General features: G+C 44.1%; 1 protein-coding gene across 1 annotated transcript in view; it reads right to left on the reverse strand.

The window, feature by feature from the left end:
• The window catches only part of LOC142803963 (nose resistant to fluoxetine protein 6-like), a 100,938-nt gene that overhangs the window by 72,499 nt on the left and 11,196 nt on the right, over positions 1-17,243 (reverse strand). The window contains exon 3 of the mRNA XM_075890358.1: positions 7,203-7,441. Coding sequence (XP_075746473.1) covers positions 7,203-7,441 — 239 coding nt within the window. The remainder of the gene's footprint in view (positions 1-7,202; positions 7,442-17,243) is intronic.

A 17,243-nucleotide genomic window follows, 5' to 3' on the forward strand; every position in this document is an offset into this window, starting at 1 on the left:
CGTTGTCTACACAGCGATGAACCTGTTTCATGGTTTCCATTGCACACAACACAAACATGGTCACACTCGTGGTCCATAGGTGCATCTTTTAGTCCACATTTGGGACAAAGTGTGTCACTGGTGTTGGTGCAGACGTCTTGGCGATGACCAATCTGACGGCACCGTGTGCAGGCTTCAACCTTTTGCCTGAAGGGACGGCATCGAAGTGCACAGCCTTCGTAGTGGACGTAGTAAGGAACGATTTTGCCTTGGAATATGATTAGAATGGTTTCAGTGCTGCCCAGGCGTCGTGCACCTCCGATAGTCAGCTTTGGGTTGCATCGGCGGAGGGTCGAGATGATTTCGTCTTCCGAGTAATCGGAAGGCAGGAGAACGGTTCCTCTGCAGGTATCGACGGGATCAGCGACATGGGTGGCGACTTCATGAGGGGTGCCGTTGAAGTTCAAGAGCCGTATGCCATGGTAGAGGTCGGCACGATCCAGGTCTGGTGTGCTAATCAGAACGGTATGGTTGATGGAGTTGACGCGTATTTGGTCAGAACTGGTGCGGTCAGAGATTGGGAGACCCGCCGCCTTGAGGATTATTTGTCTGAGGACGCATGGATGTATCACAGCACAGTTTAAACCTCCACGGACTCTTAATATGATTTTGTAATCACTGCGCGGCAGTGGTGGGGGCTTCGGTGCTGCTCTTGATTGGCGCTCCTGAGCCACTGCATGGCTTGGTGGTGACGAAGGATGCTGGCGTTGTCTTGAGAGGCTCTCGTGGATCGCGCGCCAGGAACGCGCACCATCGACGCCGGCTGCGTCGCGCCCTGTTCCAGCGCTCATGCTAGGGAGAGGTAGGCCTAGCAGCGATACTGCTAGCCGACAGCCCTAAAAGGGCTGCGGCTTGCGTAAAAAACGTCTTAGTATTGAAAAAGTATCACAGGAAGCGTCGGTAACACTCACATATAGGTCCAGTCAAGTATTCGGGGCGTTTGGAGTGATCAGTTAGCCACAAGAGGAAAATTTGCAGGAGCCAAAGTCACATGCGACCGCTCACCTCCGCGCGCGTCCTCCAGCCCTCGAGTAACGTTCAAATTTCTTGGATTTGAACACCAAAGAAATTTGAACACGAAATAAGCTAAAAAATCTAACAATTACGTTTGTTTATCTTAGCTTTTTCTTCTCGGTGCAAGGTGGCGTCTCGTCGCATAGACTTCATCCAGACGTATTGCATTTTTTGAACAACATGGCCTCCATGCTGTCTTCTAAGCTGTCAGCGTAGAGTGTCTAATATACTGTCTAGAATTGGAACAGAATTGGCGTCATCATCGCATAGAATATTAATTGGTCAAACGTAGGCCGATCTAGGAGGCCGTGCGAAACAAGTGGAGTGCTGATATCTTGCAATGCTTCCGATCCTGGAGGCATCGTTGATTCCCTCAGTGTCAGAAAGCTTTCAAAGAGAGGTGCGGGAGTTTAAGTACTTCGAACAACAAAAAAAAAAGTGGATGGTTTTCGCCTTCCAGTCAAATGGAAGGCGAAAACGCTCACTGAAACGCTCACTGAAACGTGGATGCATTCCGGTATCCTAGACCACGAGGTAGTACCGCCAGGGTATGCGATTCTACGCAAGGACAGAAAAACGAGAGGAGGAGGAGTAGCCTTATTAATTCGTCACGGTATTCCCTACACAGCTATGCCCATGGCATCTGACATCGAAGCAGTATGGTGTAAATTCTACGTCAAGGATGAAATAACCTACATTGGCGTCGTTTACAGACCACCTGATGCTGAAGTTTCATTTTTAGAAGCACTGTACGATTATATGCTTACGCACGCTCTTCGCGGTAAAAAAATCATTGTAGCAGGTGATTTTAACCTGCCTGAAGTGAAATGGGACTCGCTGAATCTGGCGACGAAGACTGGCAACGTGCTTGCTGATATCATGTTCACATTTAACCTCACACAAGTTGTTACAGTTCCTACACGTAATCAAGGCTCTTTCGCTTCTATTCTAGATCTTTTTTTTGTAAGTGATCACTTTTTAAAATATCCTATCAACGTAGAGACATTAGAAGGCCTATCTGATCATAAAATAGTCTCGTGTTGTTTACAATATCCAAGCGCTATTCATACGAAAGCTACAACAAAACGGGTACCTGCTTTTAAAAGAGCGGACGACGCTGCCATCATGACATACCTTGCTCTCGAATTTTCCAACTTTTTGGACCTCTACTCAAATGAACACTCAACGGTAAATATGATATGGTCAACATTCAGTAATATTGTTAGGCACTGCATAGACAACTTTGTTCCAACAGTTACAAAAAGCATCAGAAAGCACAATCCATGGATCACGCGCGACATAATTCATATGAAGCGTAAACTAAAAAGGCTCAGAAAAGCTCAGAAAGTTCACCCACGCAATTGTATTGCGTCGGAAATCCCAGCACTAGCTAGGTCCCTTAAGAACCAAGTGAATTTGGCGAAAAAGCGCTTTCTCAGTCACTCTTTACACAGTTTTATCAAAACAGCGCCTCATAAGTTCTGGCGATACATAAGTGTGAAACATACTAACAAAGCCTATACGCCTACCCCGGGAGGAAAACAGACAGCCGATCATTTCAACAGCTACTTTCAGTCTGTTTTCACCGCTGATAATGGCCTACTTCAACGCGACCAGTTCAGACCAAGTGGCGTAGATACACCATTAGATACCCCCTTCATATCGCAGGCGGGTGTATTATCCCTCTTGCTAAACCTCGATGAAAAGAAAAGCACTGGTCCAGATGACATTCCAAATGCCTTTTTAAAGCGGTACGCTGAGCCTGTAAGCAAATTCCTTCAGCTAATATATTTAAAGTCACTTCGCGTTGGTCATCTTCCAGCTGACTGGAAATTAGCAAAGATAATACCCGTGCATAAATCAGGTGATACGTTTTCCCCTGCTAACTACAGGCCCATATCTCTGACATGCACATCTTGCAAAATACTGGAACATATCATCCTGAAATATTTAACAGAGTTTGTCGAAAGTCACAACATATTACACTCCAATCAGCATGGGTTCCGCAGTGGCCTGTCGACTGTTACTCAATTAGTAGAAACGCTTCATGACTTTGCCAAAGATGTTAACAGCCAACTACAAATAGATGTAATATTTATGGACTTTTCAAAGGCTTTCGACCGGGTTTCCCACCTGAAGCTTAACTATAAACTAAGATGTCTATTAGGCGAAGGACCACTCACACGTTGGATTGAAGATTATCTTTCAGACCGTTATCAGTACGTACAGTACAATGCCCATGTATCTGATACTGTTCCCGTTCTATCTGGTGTACCGCAGGGTTCTGTATTAGCCCCGATGCTATTCTTACTATATATAAACGATATTACTAAGCACGTCGACGTAAACATTAGATTATTTGCAGATGACTGTGTACTGTACCACACAATCAAAACTGAAGATGACCAAACAAAACTTAGTAATTCTCTGTACAAAGTGTCTCAATGGTGCTCAGACTGGCAAATGGTGTTAAATGCAGAAAAGACAGTCTACATGAACATTACTAACAAAAAATCAACACTTACCTTTCCTTACAGTATCAACGGCACCCCACTACGAAATGTTTCACAGTACAAATATCTGGGTGTAACGATAAGCAGTGACCTAAGCTGGAATGCGCATGTGCAGCAAATTTCTAAAAAAGCAATGAATAAATTGTTCTTTCTCAAACGATCGCTTGCCGGATCTACCTTTGAAACACGTTCTCTTGCCTACACCAGTCTTATCCGACCGACATTGGAATACGCCAGTATTACGTGGTTTCCACACACTAAATACAACATCGCTGCGCTTGAGCGCGTACAAAGGAAAGCTGTCCGTTTTATTTTCAACCGCTACAGGCGTAGCGATTCCCCAACAGAACTTCTTCGGCAGGCTGGTCTCACTACCTTGTCTAACCGAGCGAGAGTGCACAGATTGAAATTCCTATATTTGTTGTTAAAAATAATTTTAAGATCAACCCCAGGTCATTTGTTACATACAGCTCTGCCAGAGAAACGCGACACAAACACAAATTCACGTTAGAAGAATTTCGTCCTACTAATAATGTATTTCGCTTCTCTTTTTTTCCACGAGTTGTAAGAGACTGGAATGCCTTAGATGAAATTACTGTTACTCAGCCTACGCTAGAATTATTCTCTGAACTCGTGGAGAGAGCTGTTTGACACAGACACATGTCACTCTGGTTATTGTTATTGTGATATTGATGTAGTATGCTTGTTTTAATCTCTTGCTGTGTGTAAATTTAGAGTGTATCTTTTCGTTTATACGTGTATATGTCTATTTCTTACAGAGCGCATAATATGCTCTCCGCATTACTTCTGTACATTCATGTATAAATCAACTCCCACCCCTGTAATAATCCCTTTGAGGGATTGGCAGTATTTTGAAATAAATAATAATAATAAAATAAAATGAAGTGTATGCATAAATGAACTTGCAAGTTTTCTTCTGTTTTTATTGATCGATTGAATGATATGTGGGGTGTAACTTCCTAAAACCATCATATGATTATGAGAGACGCCGTAGTGAAGGGCTCCGGAAATTTCGACCACCTGGGGTTCTTTAACGTGCTCCCAAATCTGAGCACACGGGCCTGCAGCATTTTCGCCTCCATAGAAAATGCAGCCGCCACAGCCGGTGTTCGATCCCGCGACCTTCGGGTCAGCAGCCGAGTACCTTAGGCACTAGACCACCGCGGCGTGGTTTTGTTTTAGGGGCGAAGCTCCTTATAGCGGCACCCGTTCGTCCCGCGTCCCGTCGTAGTATGTAACCAGTCTTACGCTTTGACCTGCAAGGTGGTGCCGGTGGGAAATGTTTGACCTCCGAGGTGGTTCCGGTGAGAGATTTCTTCTGTGCGTTTTTGAACAATAAAAGATAGGCCTCAACGCACATGTTAATGGCTGCTAAGGGGGAATGAGAGACAGGAGCATTCGGCCTTTAGGTAACGCGCACGCTGCGATCCCCATTAGCAGCTATTGGCATGTACATTGAGCGCGATCTGACAAGAAAGGGTTGCTACGTTATACTCGCTGGGTGTAACCTCCTTGGTTTTAGAAAGGTTTAGCGAGCGTTGGGCTGCAGTGCCATGAATACAGTGAACTAGTATATACCATGAACTCGAGGTGGTTAAAGGTGGGAAGTAAACCCGAAGCGCAAGCCGTAAGAAAGTGTGCATGTGCCCCCTCCCGTTTAGTACTTGAAATGTCCGCTGGATGGCGGTGCTTCTATATGGAGAATATATGATGAAAAGATGCGAGATGGTGGTACTTGGAGTGCTGAATAGATGGACGAACGGACACACAGACAGATGCATGAATGGACGCATGAACGGACGCAGGCGCGGATGCATGGACGAACGCAGGAACGGACGCACGAACAGACGCACGCACGGACGGGTGGATGGACGCATGGATGGTTACACAGACGTACGCATGGACGGACGGAAGCAAGAACAAATGGACGGACGAATGTTTCGCCCCACTCCCCATCATTCATTCCGCGGATATTCTGCCATTATTTTTTTATTGCCGGAAACTGTTCAACTTGAACTATAGCCGGGTAGAAATTCAGAAGGCAGCGGTGTTTCCTGTTTAAAGGTCGCCAAAAGCACATTGAGTTGAAAGGCGAGATAGTAGTTTCTTCCTCACTTTCGCTGCCATTTATACTATCGCCATCTTTCCCTCGCCACTCGATTGATTGATTGATTGACTGATATGTGGGATTTAACGTCCCAAAACCACCATATCATTATGAGAGACACCGCAGTGCAGGGCTCCGGAAATTTCGACCCCCTGGTGTTTTTTAACGTGCACCCAAATCTGAGCTCACGTGCCTACAGCATTTCCGCCTCCAATGGAAATGCAGCCGCCACAGCCGGGATCCGATCCCGCGACCTGCGGGTCAGCAGCCGAGTACCTTAGCCACTAGACCACCACGGTGGGGCTTTCCTCACCACTTATTTATTCACAAAGCACGTGTAGTTTTAGCGCTATCAGCGTTCAGTCGCATTCAAGATTTTGTTGTTTTCGAGTGCACGCTGCTATCTCCACTCGCGAAGTTTCAAACGCCTAAAACGGAGTGAGATCCGCTTATCGCTCCGGGCATTCATGGAAGACAAAACAGAATGGACGCGGGACTGCCCGGCGAAACGGGGTAAGAGATAATTCACAATAGATGCCTTTTGGATATTCACCATCCAAGAGCTTACTTCGTCCTGACGTCACGTGAACAAACCGGTGATGTCACGGATTGCGCCGCAAGAACGCGAGACGCTGGGACTGAATAACGCACTTGTTCGTATACTGAGACGTTGTTTAGGGCCCCTTTATTGGCGCATGGACACAAGCCTTCACCGATGAGCGCGCGCTCTTCAGTGGCGTCATCTGTGAAACGGTTGTCGGCTTTGCCTTCGGGGAACATCGCCTACTGCGAGAGGACTATTTCTTTAGTGGCTTAGAAAATCGGCTGCCACGCTTCGGTCATATGTGCGGGGCCCCTCCTATGTTTTTATGTGTCCACTTGTTGGTGCGCACTACACGTTCAAGATTAGGCTGACTTGCTGTGCCATTGTGCAAGCGACCCGAATCGACTTATATCAAGAATACTACAATGCATAATAAAGTGTCAACGAGCAAAAAAAAAAAAGCTTGACCACGGCAGTGATGACATCTTGCGCAAGGAACACAACTTGTCTGTTAGATTTGTGCTAGTGGTAGATTGAGTAGAAGAGCACGTAAAATACATCCAAAGACGGTTGAGAAATGAGTGTTGCGATGAAATTAAAAGTTTCCCGGCATAGAACGAATAGGCAGCACTAAAAGCACAAGGAAGAAAAAAAACAATTATGATTCACAAATAAACCTTATCTTTACCTCGTGTTTTCCTCAACTTTCTGTACACTCTACGTTCTTCATAAAGGTACAAAAAGTGGTAACAGGTTAAACGGTAACCACAAAACTGGCTAGTGAATACAGGCCTTGATTGTTAATCAAACGTACTAGAGGTACAAAATCGATCGATAAAAGTAAAAATAGTGATGGGTTTAGTTTAATAACACTGGTCAAACACCAGCAATGTGTGTCGGTATCACTCAGAACATACCCCATATTTTAAAGAGTTGTGCAGACTTGTAAAAAACGACAACTCACGCTGCCATTCTCCTGGATGTCGTCACTCTCCGAGATTTTCGTAACCAATGAAGCTGCGTTCGTAACCCACAGCAGGCTGCAGTATCGGCCTTCCATGACGGTGGGCGCACGGTCACTTAACGCCAAGCTCTCCGCGTCACCATGCCCGATGTCCAAGCACTCGTCGTACGAGCCAGGGTCCGACGACGGAGACGACGTCGTGAGAACACCGCTGGGGAATTTTCCTGTGGCGTCCAGAACTGCGTGCGCAGGGTAAGAAATTGTGTGTATGACCAATTGAAAGAACTTATTGCACAATCTGAATTCAGAAGCTCGGAAGAACAGCTCGACTCAGATGACTGGTGCAAAGTAACAACTCAGAGCTGGCGGTTCTTCATCGTATTTTGTGGGTGTATTTTGTGGCATAGCCACATCCCTCGTTGTAAATACAATGAAAATAACTTCCTCTGCTTTGACATGCAGTGAAAGTAACACACACGTCTTCTATGCATGATTCGCAATACAGAATAATATATTGCCGTAATATAGCGTGGTACAAGCGCACATTGGCGTCTGGCGTCAGAACTTGAGATTATGATGACGTCATGAGCAACTTGATTTCCCAGTCAAGATGTCTCTTGTTAATTTATTTGATAAAAAAACGTGCATTTGTTTGTATTTGCCACCACTCGAATAAGGACTGTTTATATTTCTATCCTTTTATTCACACTTCTGGCAGTTCCTGTTCGACTATGGTACCCGTGTAAGATAACACGTGATGTTGTAATTTTCTGAGTACAGTACTTGCGGTATGTTTCTGCTTTGCTGCCAGGGTGGCACGACCAAGTCAGGCTTTCACTTAGCCTTTAGTCGTGTCCCCCAAGGCAATCTTGTTCAATTTTGCCTTGAATAAAGCAAACCAAACCAAACCAAAAGTTATCAGTCACCCACTTTAGAAGGAACACGTCCGCTAGTGATCCCTTAAGGCCACGTAGTGTGTGCATAACAAGTTGGAAAATATTTCATACACTAATTGTTTTAAGTGCACACTAGGAACAGAATGTGGCTATTACGTTCAACTCTTAAAGGCGAAGCTTAATGGTCTCCCAACCTCATTTGCTTGGACTGCCTGTGAAGGCTGAGAGAATTTTTTTTTTTGGATTATGAAAACTTCTTTTTTAACCAAACGAAACATGTGTTATGATGTGCCCCCCTCCCCCCAAAAAAAGGCCTAGTATACAATACATCACTTGACACCATAGCTTGGCGGCCACGGTAAGTAAAACACAGTTATAAAAAATGAATAAGAATATGTTTTTTTTTGCTTCAGGACCACTATACGATTACCACAGACACACACCGTAGTGAAAAGATTCGCAAATTTTATCCTTCTGGTTTTCTTTAACGGGCCCTGACAACGCACAGTGCATAGGCGTCAACCGCTGCGGTTCAGCCAAAACACAACTGCCGGGCTCGAACCCGCGACCTTCAGTTCAGCAGCCGAGCACCGCAACCATTGTTTCACCGTGGCAGATAAGAGCAAGAACGACGATAAACAAGAGCACACTGGCGTTATCTTACAGATTGAAAAACGACACACTTGATTCTGTGTTTTATTTTTTGAAAGAAAAGTACCCAACCATACAACCGTCATGCTTTGCCCCTGTTGCATTCTGCATTTCTTACTTCTCGAAGGTCTCCTGGTATAATTTTTTTATCGTTTTTATGCCCTTGAGTACGAAGGCCGCCAGGAGCAGCCGCTGGAATCAAAATGACCCCCACGTTTTGCGTGATCCGTTTTTTTGTTTCGTTTCTTTTATCGCGCTGCTTTTGAAAGCTAAAACGCAGCGCTTACTCACGACTACCCTGCAGGACTTTCATATGCGTGGGAGCAGATTCCAATGACAGCGTTCGGTTTTGCGATCCTGTTGCCGCACTTCGAGTAGCGCGACCATCGGAAATTATGATAATAAGAAAGAGAATAAACTTGGCGCGTAGTCAAAGATCCATGCAACGAGAGGTGACCTATAGATAGCCGGAAAAAACAAGATAACTTCTTACGCCTCTGATGTGCTTTTTTGTTTTTGTTTGTTTGTTGCTTGTGTGTTTGCGCGTATTCATTTGTGAAATCGTGCAACCTTGCGAGCCTTGTCAGATCTGAGAAAGCAGGATCAATGGTATTGGCATGCTGTGCTGAAAGCTTCGGAATTTATTTAACGTTTGCGTTCACTTATCACTGACCCTAATCAGTGTATATGATTGGGTAGATAGCCGTGGGTGTCGTCGTACTTCAAACGAAGGCTTCAAAGATGTGTGCAGAATACTTTTGCCAGAGATTGATGCCAAGATGACCTGAATTTCTGAACATCGTTCTTTAAGAGTACATGAGAGCATCTGGGCGCTTTCTGTGTGTCAGTGAAAGATCACGCTACAGAAAGAAGTAAAGAGAATAAATAACAAAGAAATGAACAAACAAATAAGATAGATAGATAGATAGATAGATAGATAGATAGATAGATAGATAGATGCATTTAAGGAAACGATTGTTGACGGAATAATCACTAGATCGTATATTTTGATGTCATATCTCTTTTTTATGCTTTTTATGAATAAGCGGAATGGAGAGGTATTGACGTCAGAAGTTTGTAAGGTTTTCTAGACAAAGCCACATTACACGAGGTAAATTCATCGAACAATTTTTTTCGTCTAGACGATTCTACTTCAAGAATTCTATCACTGGCTTCCATAGCGCTGCACTCGATGTGTGAAATGGGGAGTATAATTTCTAGTTATAATAACATTCAAGCACAATGGGCGTATGACCACATCAATAAAAATATCCAAACTAAACGATTGGTTGTGAATGTTGATGATGTGAAGAAGATCGGTAAACCAATAAAAATTTGCACGTCGGAAATTCGAGAGGAAGAGCGGCCCTTCATCTCTCGATGTATCAATCTCAAAAGGCGTCTTATCTATAAACTGAAGTGTTCGTGCACTTTTTCTTCAGAAACTGAAAGAAACAGAGCGTGCTTGAAAAAAGCGTCCTACGGTAAAGGTACGGTGTATTCTGAAATGACACACTTTGAATTCCATGATGAGAACTGGAACAATGTAATTCATCGGCAACGAATTATTGGCAACAGTTGGTTCCGGTGTTCAAGGGTCAGTCCTTGGTCCACGTTTACTTCTGATCTATATCAAATATTTACCTACTAACACAAATTGCCAAGCTTGTTTGTTTGCAGATGACTGTGTACATTATCGGAAAATAACTAGCGACTCAGACGTGACATAATTATAAAGTGATTTGGATACCGTATCACAGTGGTTCCGCAAGTGCCACATGGAACTGAACGTCGCTAAATGCAGGTGCATGCGTGTAACCAGGTGCAATGTTACCTCTCCGTCCTATTCCCTCAACAATTTTCCCCTGCAAAGCACGGCTTCGTATCGCTACTTTGGCGTTTACATATCTAACAACTTGTCATTGAAACATCACGTTAGTTACGTATCAGCTAAAGCAAACCAAGCCTTAGTTTAAACAAAGTTCTATCTTGCCCCACCGTCACTAAATTTTTTTCTTTATACTACATACGTTCGCCGTCAACTAGATTACGCCTCATCTGTCTGGGATTCGCAATGCTCTACACTAAAAAAAAAAGCATTGAGGCTGTGCGAAATCACTCTGTTCGCTTCATCTCGTCTAACTACGACTGCAATGCCAGTATCACAAACATAAAAGCTGCTCTTAACCTCCCTTTCCTAGCAGCCCATAGAAAGGACTCACGTATTTGTATTGTTCACAACATTTACTACTACAACCCCCCTCTTCGTTCCTTGTTGATACGCCCAGCTTCATTCCACTCACATCAGCTTGATCGTCATCATAAGGTTCCGATACAATAATATTCAACTAGTGCAGGCTCGCAGTCATTTAGCGCCAGAAGAGTAGGTGATTGGAATAACTTACCAGCCTTCGTAACTGATGTAACTGATACAACTGCAATTAAAAATGTCTTATCAAGCCTTCTGTATTGTTACACGTTTGTTTCTTCTGCGTATTGTACTCTGCTAGATTTTAGGTATTTTTTGTAATTATTCTGTAAATGCTTCCACTTTTACTTTCATAATAATATTGTTCATGCTCTTGTTTAATATGTACAAAGCGACCCCCTTATATACTGTATATGAACACTGAGGGTACAATAAATAAATAAATAAATAAATAAATAAATAAATAAATAAATAAATAAATAAATAAATAAATATTTGCTATAAAACAGTACAGCAGTTTATACAAAGTCCGTCTTGCTATAGGTCACTTTCTCCAAGTTACCTAGTATACCTAGTACTCGGTTCTGTGCTTTCTCCTCACCAGCAGCTTTGCGTCTTTGCATTCCCTCCAAGGCTTTTCTGACTTCTTCTATCATTACTTGTGGGATGCCATCTGGGTTACTGCTATTTCTTATATTAAGGTCGTGGTTGTGCCGGCTACTGTACATATTTCTGTAACACTCCTCCGCTATTTTAACTATCCTATCCATGATATTAATTACTTTGCCTTCCTCGTCCCTTAGTGCATACAACTAATTTTCTCCTACCCCAAATTTTCTTTTCACTGCTTTTACGCATCGTCCGTTATTCAGAGCGTGTTCGAATCTCTCCATGTTATACCCTCTTACGTTGGATGCCTTACGCTAATTAATCAACTTCCAAAGCTCTGCCAATTCTATTTTGTCTGTTGTACTTGAGAATTTCATGCTTAGACACTTCTTAATGACGTTCTTCGTCCGCTGGAACAGCTTGCCAGTGTCCTGTCTAACTACCGTAACTCTGACTTCCACTGCACACTCCGTAATGATTTTCGTCAGGTTATCATTCATTGCGTCAACGCTGAGGCTGGTTTCCTCGACAAGAGCCGAGTACCTGTTCTGAAGCGTGACTCTGAATTTCTGTATTTTCCCTCTCATTGCTAGCTCATTGAGTGGCTTCTTGCGTATCAGTTTCTGTCGTTCTTTCTTCAAGTTTAGGTGAATTCGAGACCGTACTATTCTATGGTCACTGTATTGTACGTTGTCAAGCACTTCCGCATCCTGCACGATGCCTTGGTGTGCACTCAGTATAACGTCGATTTCGTTCTTACTTTCACCATTAGGGCTCATCCATGTCCACTAACGGTTTCCTCGTTTTCGCGAGAACGTATTCAAGATTTGTAAATTACTGCGTTCTGTGAATTCTACTAATAGCTCCCCTCCGGCATTTCTAGTACCGATGCCGTAATCTCCTACTGCCTTGTCTCCAGCCTGCTTCTTCTTTACCTTGGAATTGAAGTCTCCCATCAGTAAAGCATACTGTCTGTTTACGTTACTCATTGCCGATTCCACGTCTTCATAGAAGCTTTCAACTGAAGCGTCATCATGGCTGGATGTAGGCGCGTAAGCCTGTGCCACCTTCATCTTGTATTTCTTATTGAGATTAAGTACGATACCTACCATTGTCTCAATAATGCTATAATATTTATTTATTTTGCCAGCTATTTTTCTGTAGCTAAGGAATCCCACTCCCAGTTCTCTTCTGTCAGCCAAGCCACGATAGCACAGGACATGCCCATACTGTAGCTCTGTATAGGCCACATCTGTCCTCCTAGTTCACTGAGCACTATCACCTGCCAATTTGCACCTTTTAGCTCCTTTAATAGTACAGCTTGCCTCAACGTTGTCAAGTTCAGGTTCCAATGGCAGCCTGTTCGGACCCAAAGATTCTTATTAGTACCTTATGCTACGTTGCAGATCTGACCGCCGCCGAGGTCAGTTGCTTTCCAGCCACTGGGTATTGAGGGCCGTGAGGAGTTAACTGACGTATGCGTGTGCGAGGTGATTATATATATATATATATATATATATATATATATATATATATATATATATATATATATATATATATATATATATACTAAGTACGGTGTGATGACGGTGAGCAACCTGAATAAGATTAGCTATTTGCAAGCCAGTTCGTTGCCCTTGATCTGCTGGGAACGAGAGAATAAAAATCAGCAAGAGACAAAAAGAGTTATTGTGAATACACCCATACATGTAGGGCGATCCCTCTAGTATAGCGGCATATGCTCCTGTAAGCTATAGGTCAAGCAAGCTTCGAGAAGCACGTTGCTCTACTGGGGCCGCGGTGCCACGATGTTTACTTCACCGTAGGGCGGAAACCATTCGGGTACCATCTAATTATGCATAACTAACAGTTAACACGCGAAACACTAAGAGTGGTACGAAATAGTGCTGTCTGTGTGTGTGTGTTTGTGTGTGTGTGCGTGCGTGCGTGCGTGTGTGTGTGTGTGTGTGTGTGTGTGTGTGTGTGTGTGTGTGTGTGTGTGTGTGTGTGAAATTATCTGGTCGGTCTGTAGTACTGGCGATTGGGGTTTTTCTCCATTGAGGCAAAGTAAACCATAGCCGACATCGGTGGCTTCGACGATACAAAGGAGAATCAGACGTATCTAATTAGCCTGTAAATTGATCTCTATCGATTTACACACATCAAGATTTTGTTCAACTGATACGATGCGCGTATAGTCTCTATGGGTGTGCGTGCACTGCAGACCCATAGAGACCCAATCCTTGTTTGTCCTGTTTGTATCGCATGTACTTGGTGCCTTGAAGGACCATGACGATACGTATGGCCAGTGACAAGATCGACGTATGTAAATGCGCGGTAGTAAACACGGACGACAAGAAGATACAAGGACAAGCGCAGACTATCAACTGAAGGTTTATTTTCACAAACCACATATATATGTCTGAAACAGAAAAAGAAAACACAAAAATGATAACTTAGCACTTAACAATCAACAAAACGTGAACGTTTGACAAAAGCAGATTCATGGACCATGTGCGCCACTTGCCAGATACCGTAGCTCTTTATCTAGAAGAGCTAACGACGGTTTGCTGACGCAGTGTTCTGTTTCCCGTGCCATTTTTTCCGCTTCGACGATCATACGGGTATGATCGTCTTTGTGCCTGTACATTACGACCGTGCTTTCGAACTGCGCAAGGCAGCCACACCTACTGACGTGCTGAGCCAAAAAACCCTCATTGCCAGTGCGCACATTGCGTGCGTGCTCGCGCAGGCGCTCATTTAGGCATCTCCCAGTCTGCCCGATGTAACACGCACCACAAGATAGCGGAATTCTATAAACTACCTTCGTGACACATCTGACAAACTGGGTTTTATGCCTGACAGTGCAAGATTGTTTGGGCCTATCGTTTACACATGTCATTTTGGCTAGCTGAGAGAGCTTGTAAGGTGCCGAAAAAACGACCTTTACGCCCATGCGCTGACCAAGCTTTTTCATCTTGTGAGATAGCTGGTGCTTGTAAGGGATTACCGCGACTTTGTCGCGTTTGCTTTTGTCTCTGTCATTAGTGCTCTCTCTGCTTCTGGGCTTTTTCTTCTTTTTTATTGTTTCTGCCACAGAAATGAGAAGGGAATCCGGGTAGCCAGCTTCTTTCAGACGCTCAACTTGATTTTGGAAGCTTGTTTCCATCATATGGAAACATGATCTGTCCAGTGCATTAGTGAAGCAGGAGTTCACTATGCCTCTCTTAACCAATTTGCTATGCGCTGATTTAAAAGGCAAAAGCGGTTTCATAGCGCGAGGCTCATACATCCAGCATGCGTGATTCACGCTGAACAAAAGTCTCATGTCTAGGAAGCGAATCGAGTTGTTCACTGGGAGTTCATGGGTCAGTACGAGTGGACTCAAGCAGTCACTAAAAGCTTCAATGACATCAGATATGTCCTAGACATGAGACTTTTGTTCAGCGTGAATCACGCATGCTGGATGTATGAGCCTCGCGCTATGAAACCGCTTTTGCCTTTTAAATCAGCGCATAGCAAATTGGTTAAGAGAGGCATAGTGAACTCCTGCTTCACTAATGCACTGGACAGATCATGTTTCCATATGATGGAAACAAGCTTCCAAAATCAAGTTGAGCGTCTGAAAGAAGCTGGCTACCCGGATTCCCTTCTCATTTCTGTGGCAGAAACAATAAAAAAGAAGAAAAAGCCCAGAAGCAGAGAGAGCACTAATGACAGAGACAAAAGCAAACGCGACAAAGTCGCGGTAATCCCTTACAAGCACCAGCTATCTCACAAGATGAAAAAGCTTGGTCAGCGCATGGGCGTAAAGGTCGTTTTTTCGGCACCTTACAAGCTCTCTCAGCTAGCCAAAATGACATGTGTAAACGATAGGCCCAAACAATCTTGCACTGTCAGGCATAAAACCCAGTTTGTCAGATGTGTCACGAAGGTAGTTTATAGAATTCCGCTATCTTGTGGTGCGTGTTACATCGGGCAGACTGGGAGATGCCTAAATGAGCGCCTGCGCGAGCACGCACGCAATGTGCGCACTGGCAATGAGGGTTTTTTGGCTCAGCACGTCAGTAGGTGTGGCTGCCTTGCGCAGTTCGAAAGCACGGTCGTAATGTACAGGCACAAAGACGATCATACCCGTATGATCGTCGAAGCGGAAAAAATGGCACGGGAAACAGAACACTGCGTCAGCAAACCGTCGTTAGCTCTTCTAGATAAAGAGCTACGGTATCTGGCAAGTGGCGCACATGGTCCATGAATCTGCTTTTGTCAAACGTTCACGTTTTGTTGATTGTTAAGTGGTAAGTTATCATTTTTGTGTTTTCTTTTTCTGTTTCAGACATATATATGTGGTTTGTGAAAATAAACCTTCAGTTGATAGTCTGCGCTTGTCCTTGTATCTTCTTGTCGTCCGTGTTTACTACCGCGCATTTACATACGTCGATCATGCATCACCAACTCGCCCAATTGTCCACCTTGATTGGCCAGTGACAAGGTTTTTTTTGCTTTTGGGTGGTCGTTCTTTTGATGTACCCGATAACTGGAAAATGTTTTCTGCCATTTGCAAGATCCTCGGTGTCTGCCGTTGGATTAGTAGCAGACAATGTCAAGTGAGCACATAATGTAAAGTAACCATGTTTACTTTATCAACTTGCTTCATCGCAAATATCGCCGTTTGATTTTGTAAACAGGAAAGTAGTTTCTTCGTGCATTGGTACAAACAGTAAATTCGAAATTTCACTTTTCAAACATCGCTTTTATTTCAGATATCTAAGGCTCGAGCAGGTTTTCTTTTTTTTGCGAGCCAGTCACTATATCTCAAGTGAACGCCAAGACAAGAGCTTGACGGTCGCGCTTGTGTTAGGGTCGGGTCGCTATATCCGCGAGAATATATTGCTTGTGGAAGTATTTTATGTCTTTGCTTCCTCCGGAAGTTGTGATAAAGTTGTTTACCGTTTTGCACTACCGTTTGGCACTTCATGTAACGTCTGCAGTCGAGTAGGCGCGCTAATGTGGCCCCGAGGGGGCACGTGCCCATTGTATTCAAATGACAGCTTCAACGACGCGAGACGAGTCGCGAAGAAGCAAGGCGGTACTTGGCGAGACCGTTCTTTCTGCATATACTCCTCGCTTCGTTGAGATAATGGCTGGCGTAAAGGACACAAAAGTTACACTGTATACACCTCTGGAGATAACTGCTGCGAACTGCCGTCTTTGAGTGCGCGTACACCCACATATGGATGCGCTGCTAAGAGCTCGTTATATCTGGCCTTGCAGAACTCAATTACGAAGCACAAATTGATATCAAAGGCAGGTCTAAGCCTAAGGCAGCAAAACCAGCATTCTCTTATGATGCACAAGCGCGGAATATGATTGAGCTCTGCAAGCATCAGACACATCCAAGACAAACACACTTTCGGGCTAGTTGCTTTGTTATACGTTCAATGAAGCCATGACGCTGACAAGAAAAGGACTACAGGAAGATTACAGAACGTGCGCACGTCCTGTACTCTTTCTGTTGTCCCTATCTTATCAGCGCTATGACTTCATAAAATGAGACGCGCCGGTAGTGGTACAGCGAGTAAACGATTCCTTTTTTGGGGAAGCGGGTGATTCCATGCTTTCCCACAAGATAGTTTTGAAGTTCCTAGCTAGCGCAGGCTTTCTCCTACGTCCAAT

Source organism: Rhipicephalus microplus, chromosome 3 (assembly GCF_043290135.1).
Source record: "Rhipicephalus microplus isolate Deutch F79 chromosome 3, USDA_Rmic, whole genome shotgun sequence".
Lineage (NCBI taxonomy): Eukaryota > Metazoa > Arthropoda > Arachnida > Ixodida > Ixodidae > Rhipicephalus > Rhipicephalus microplus.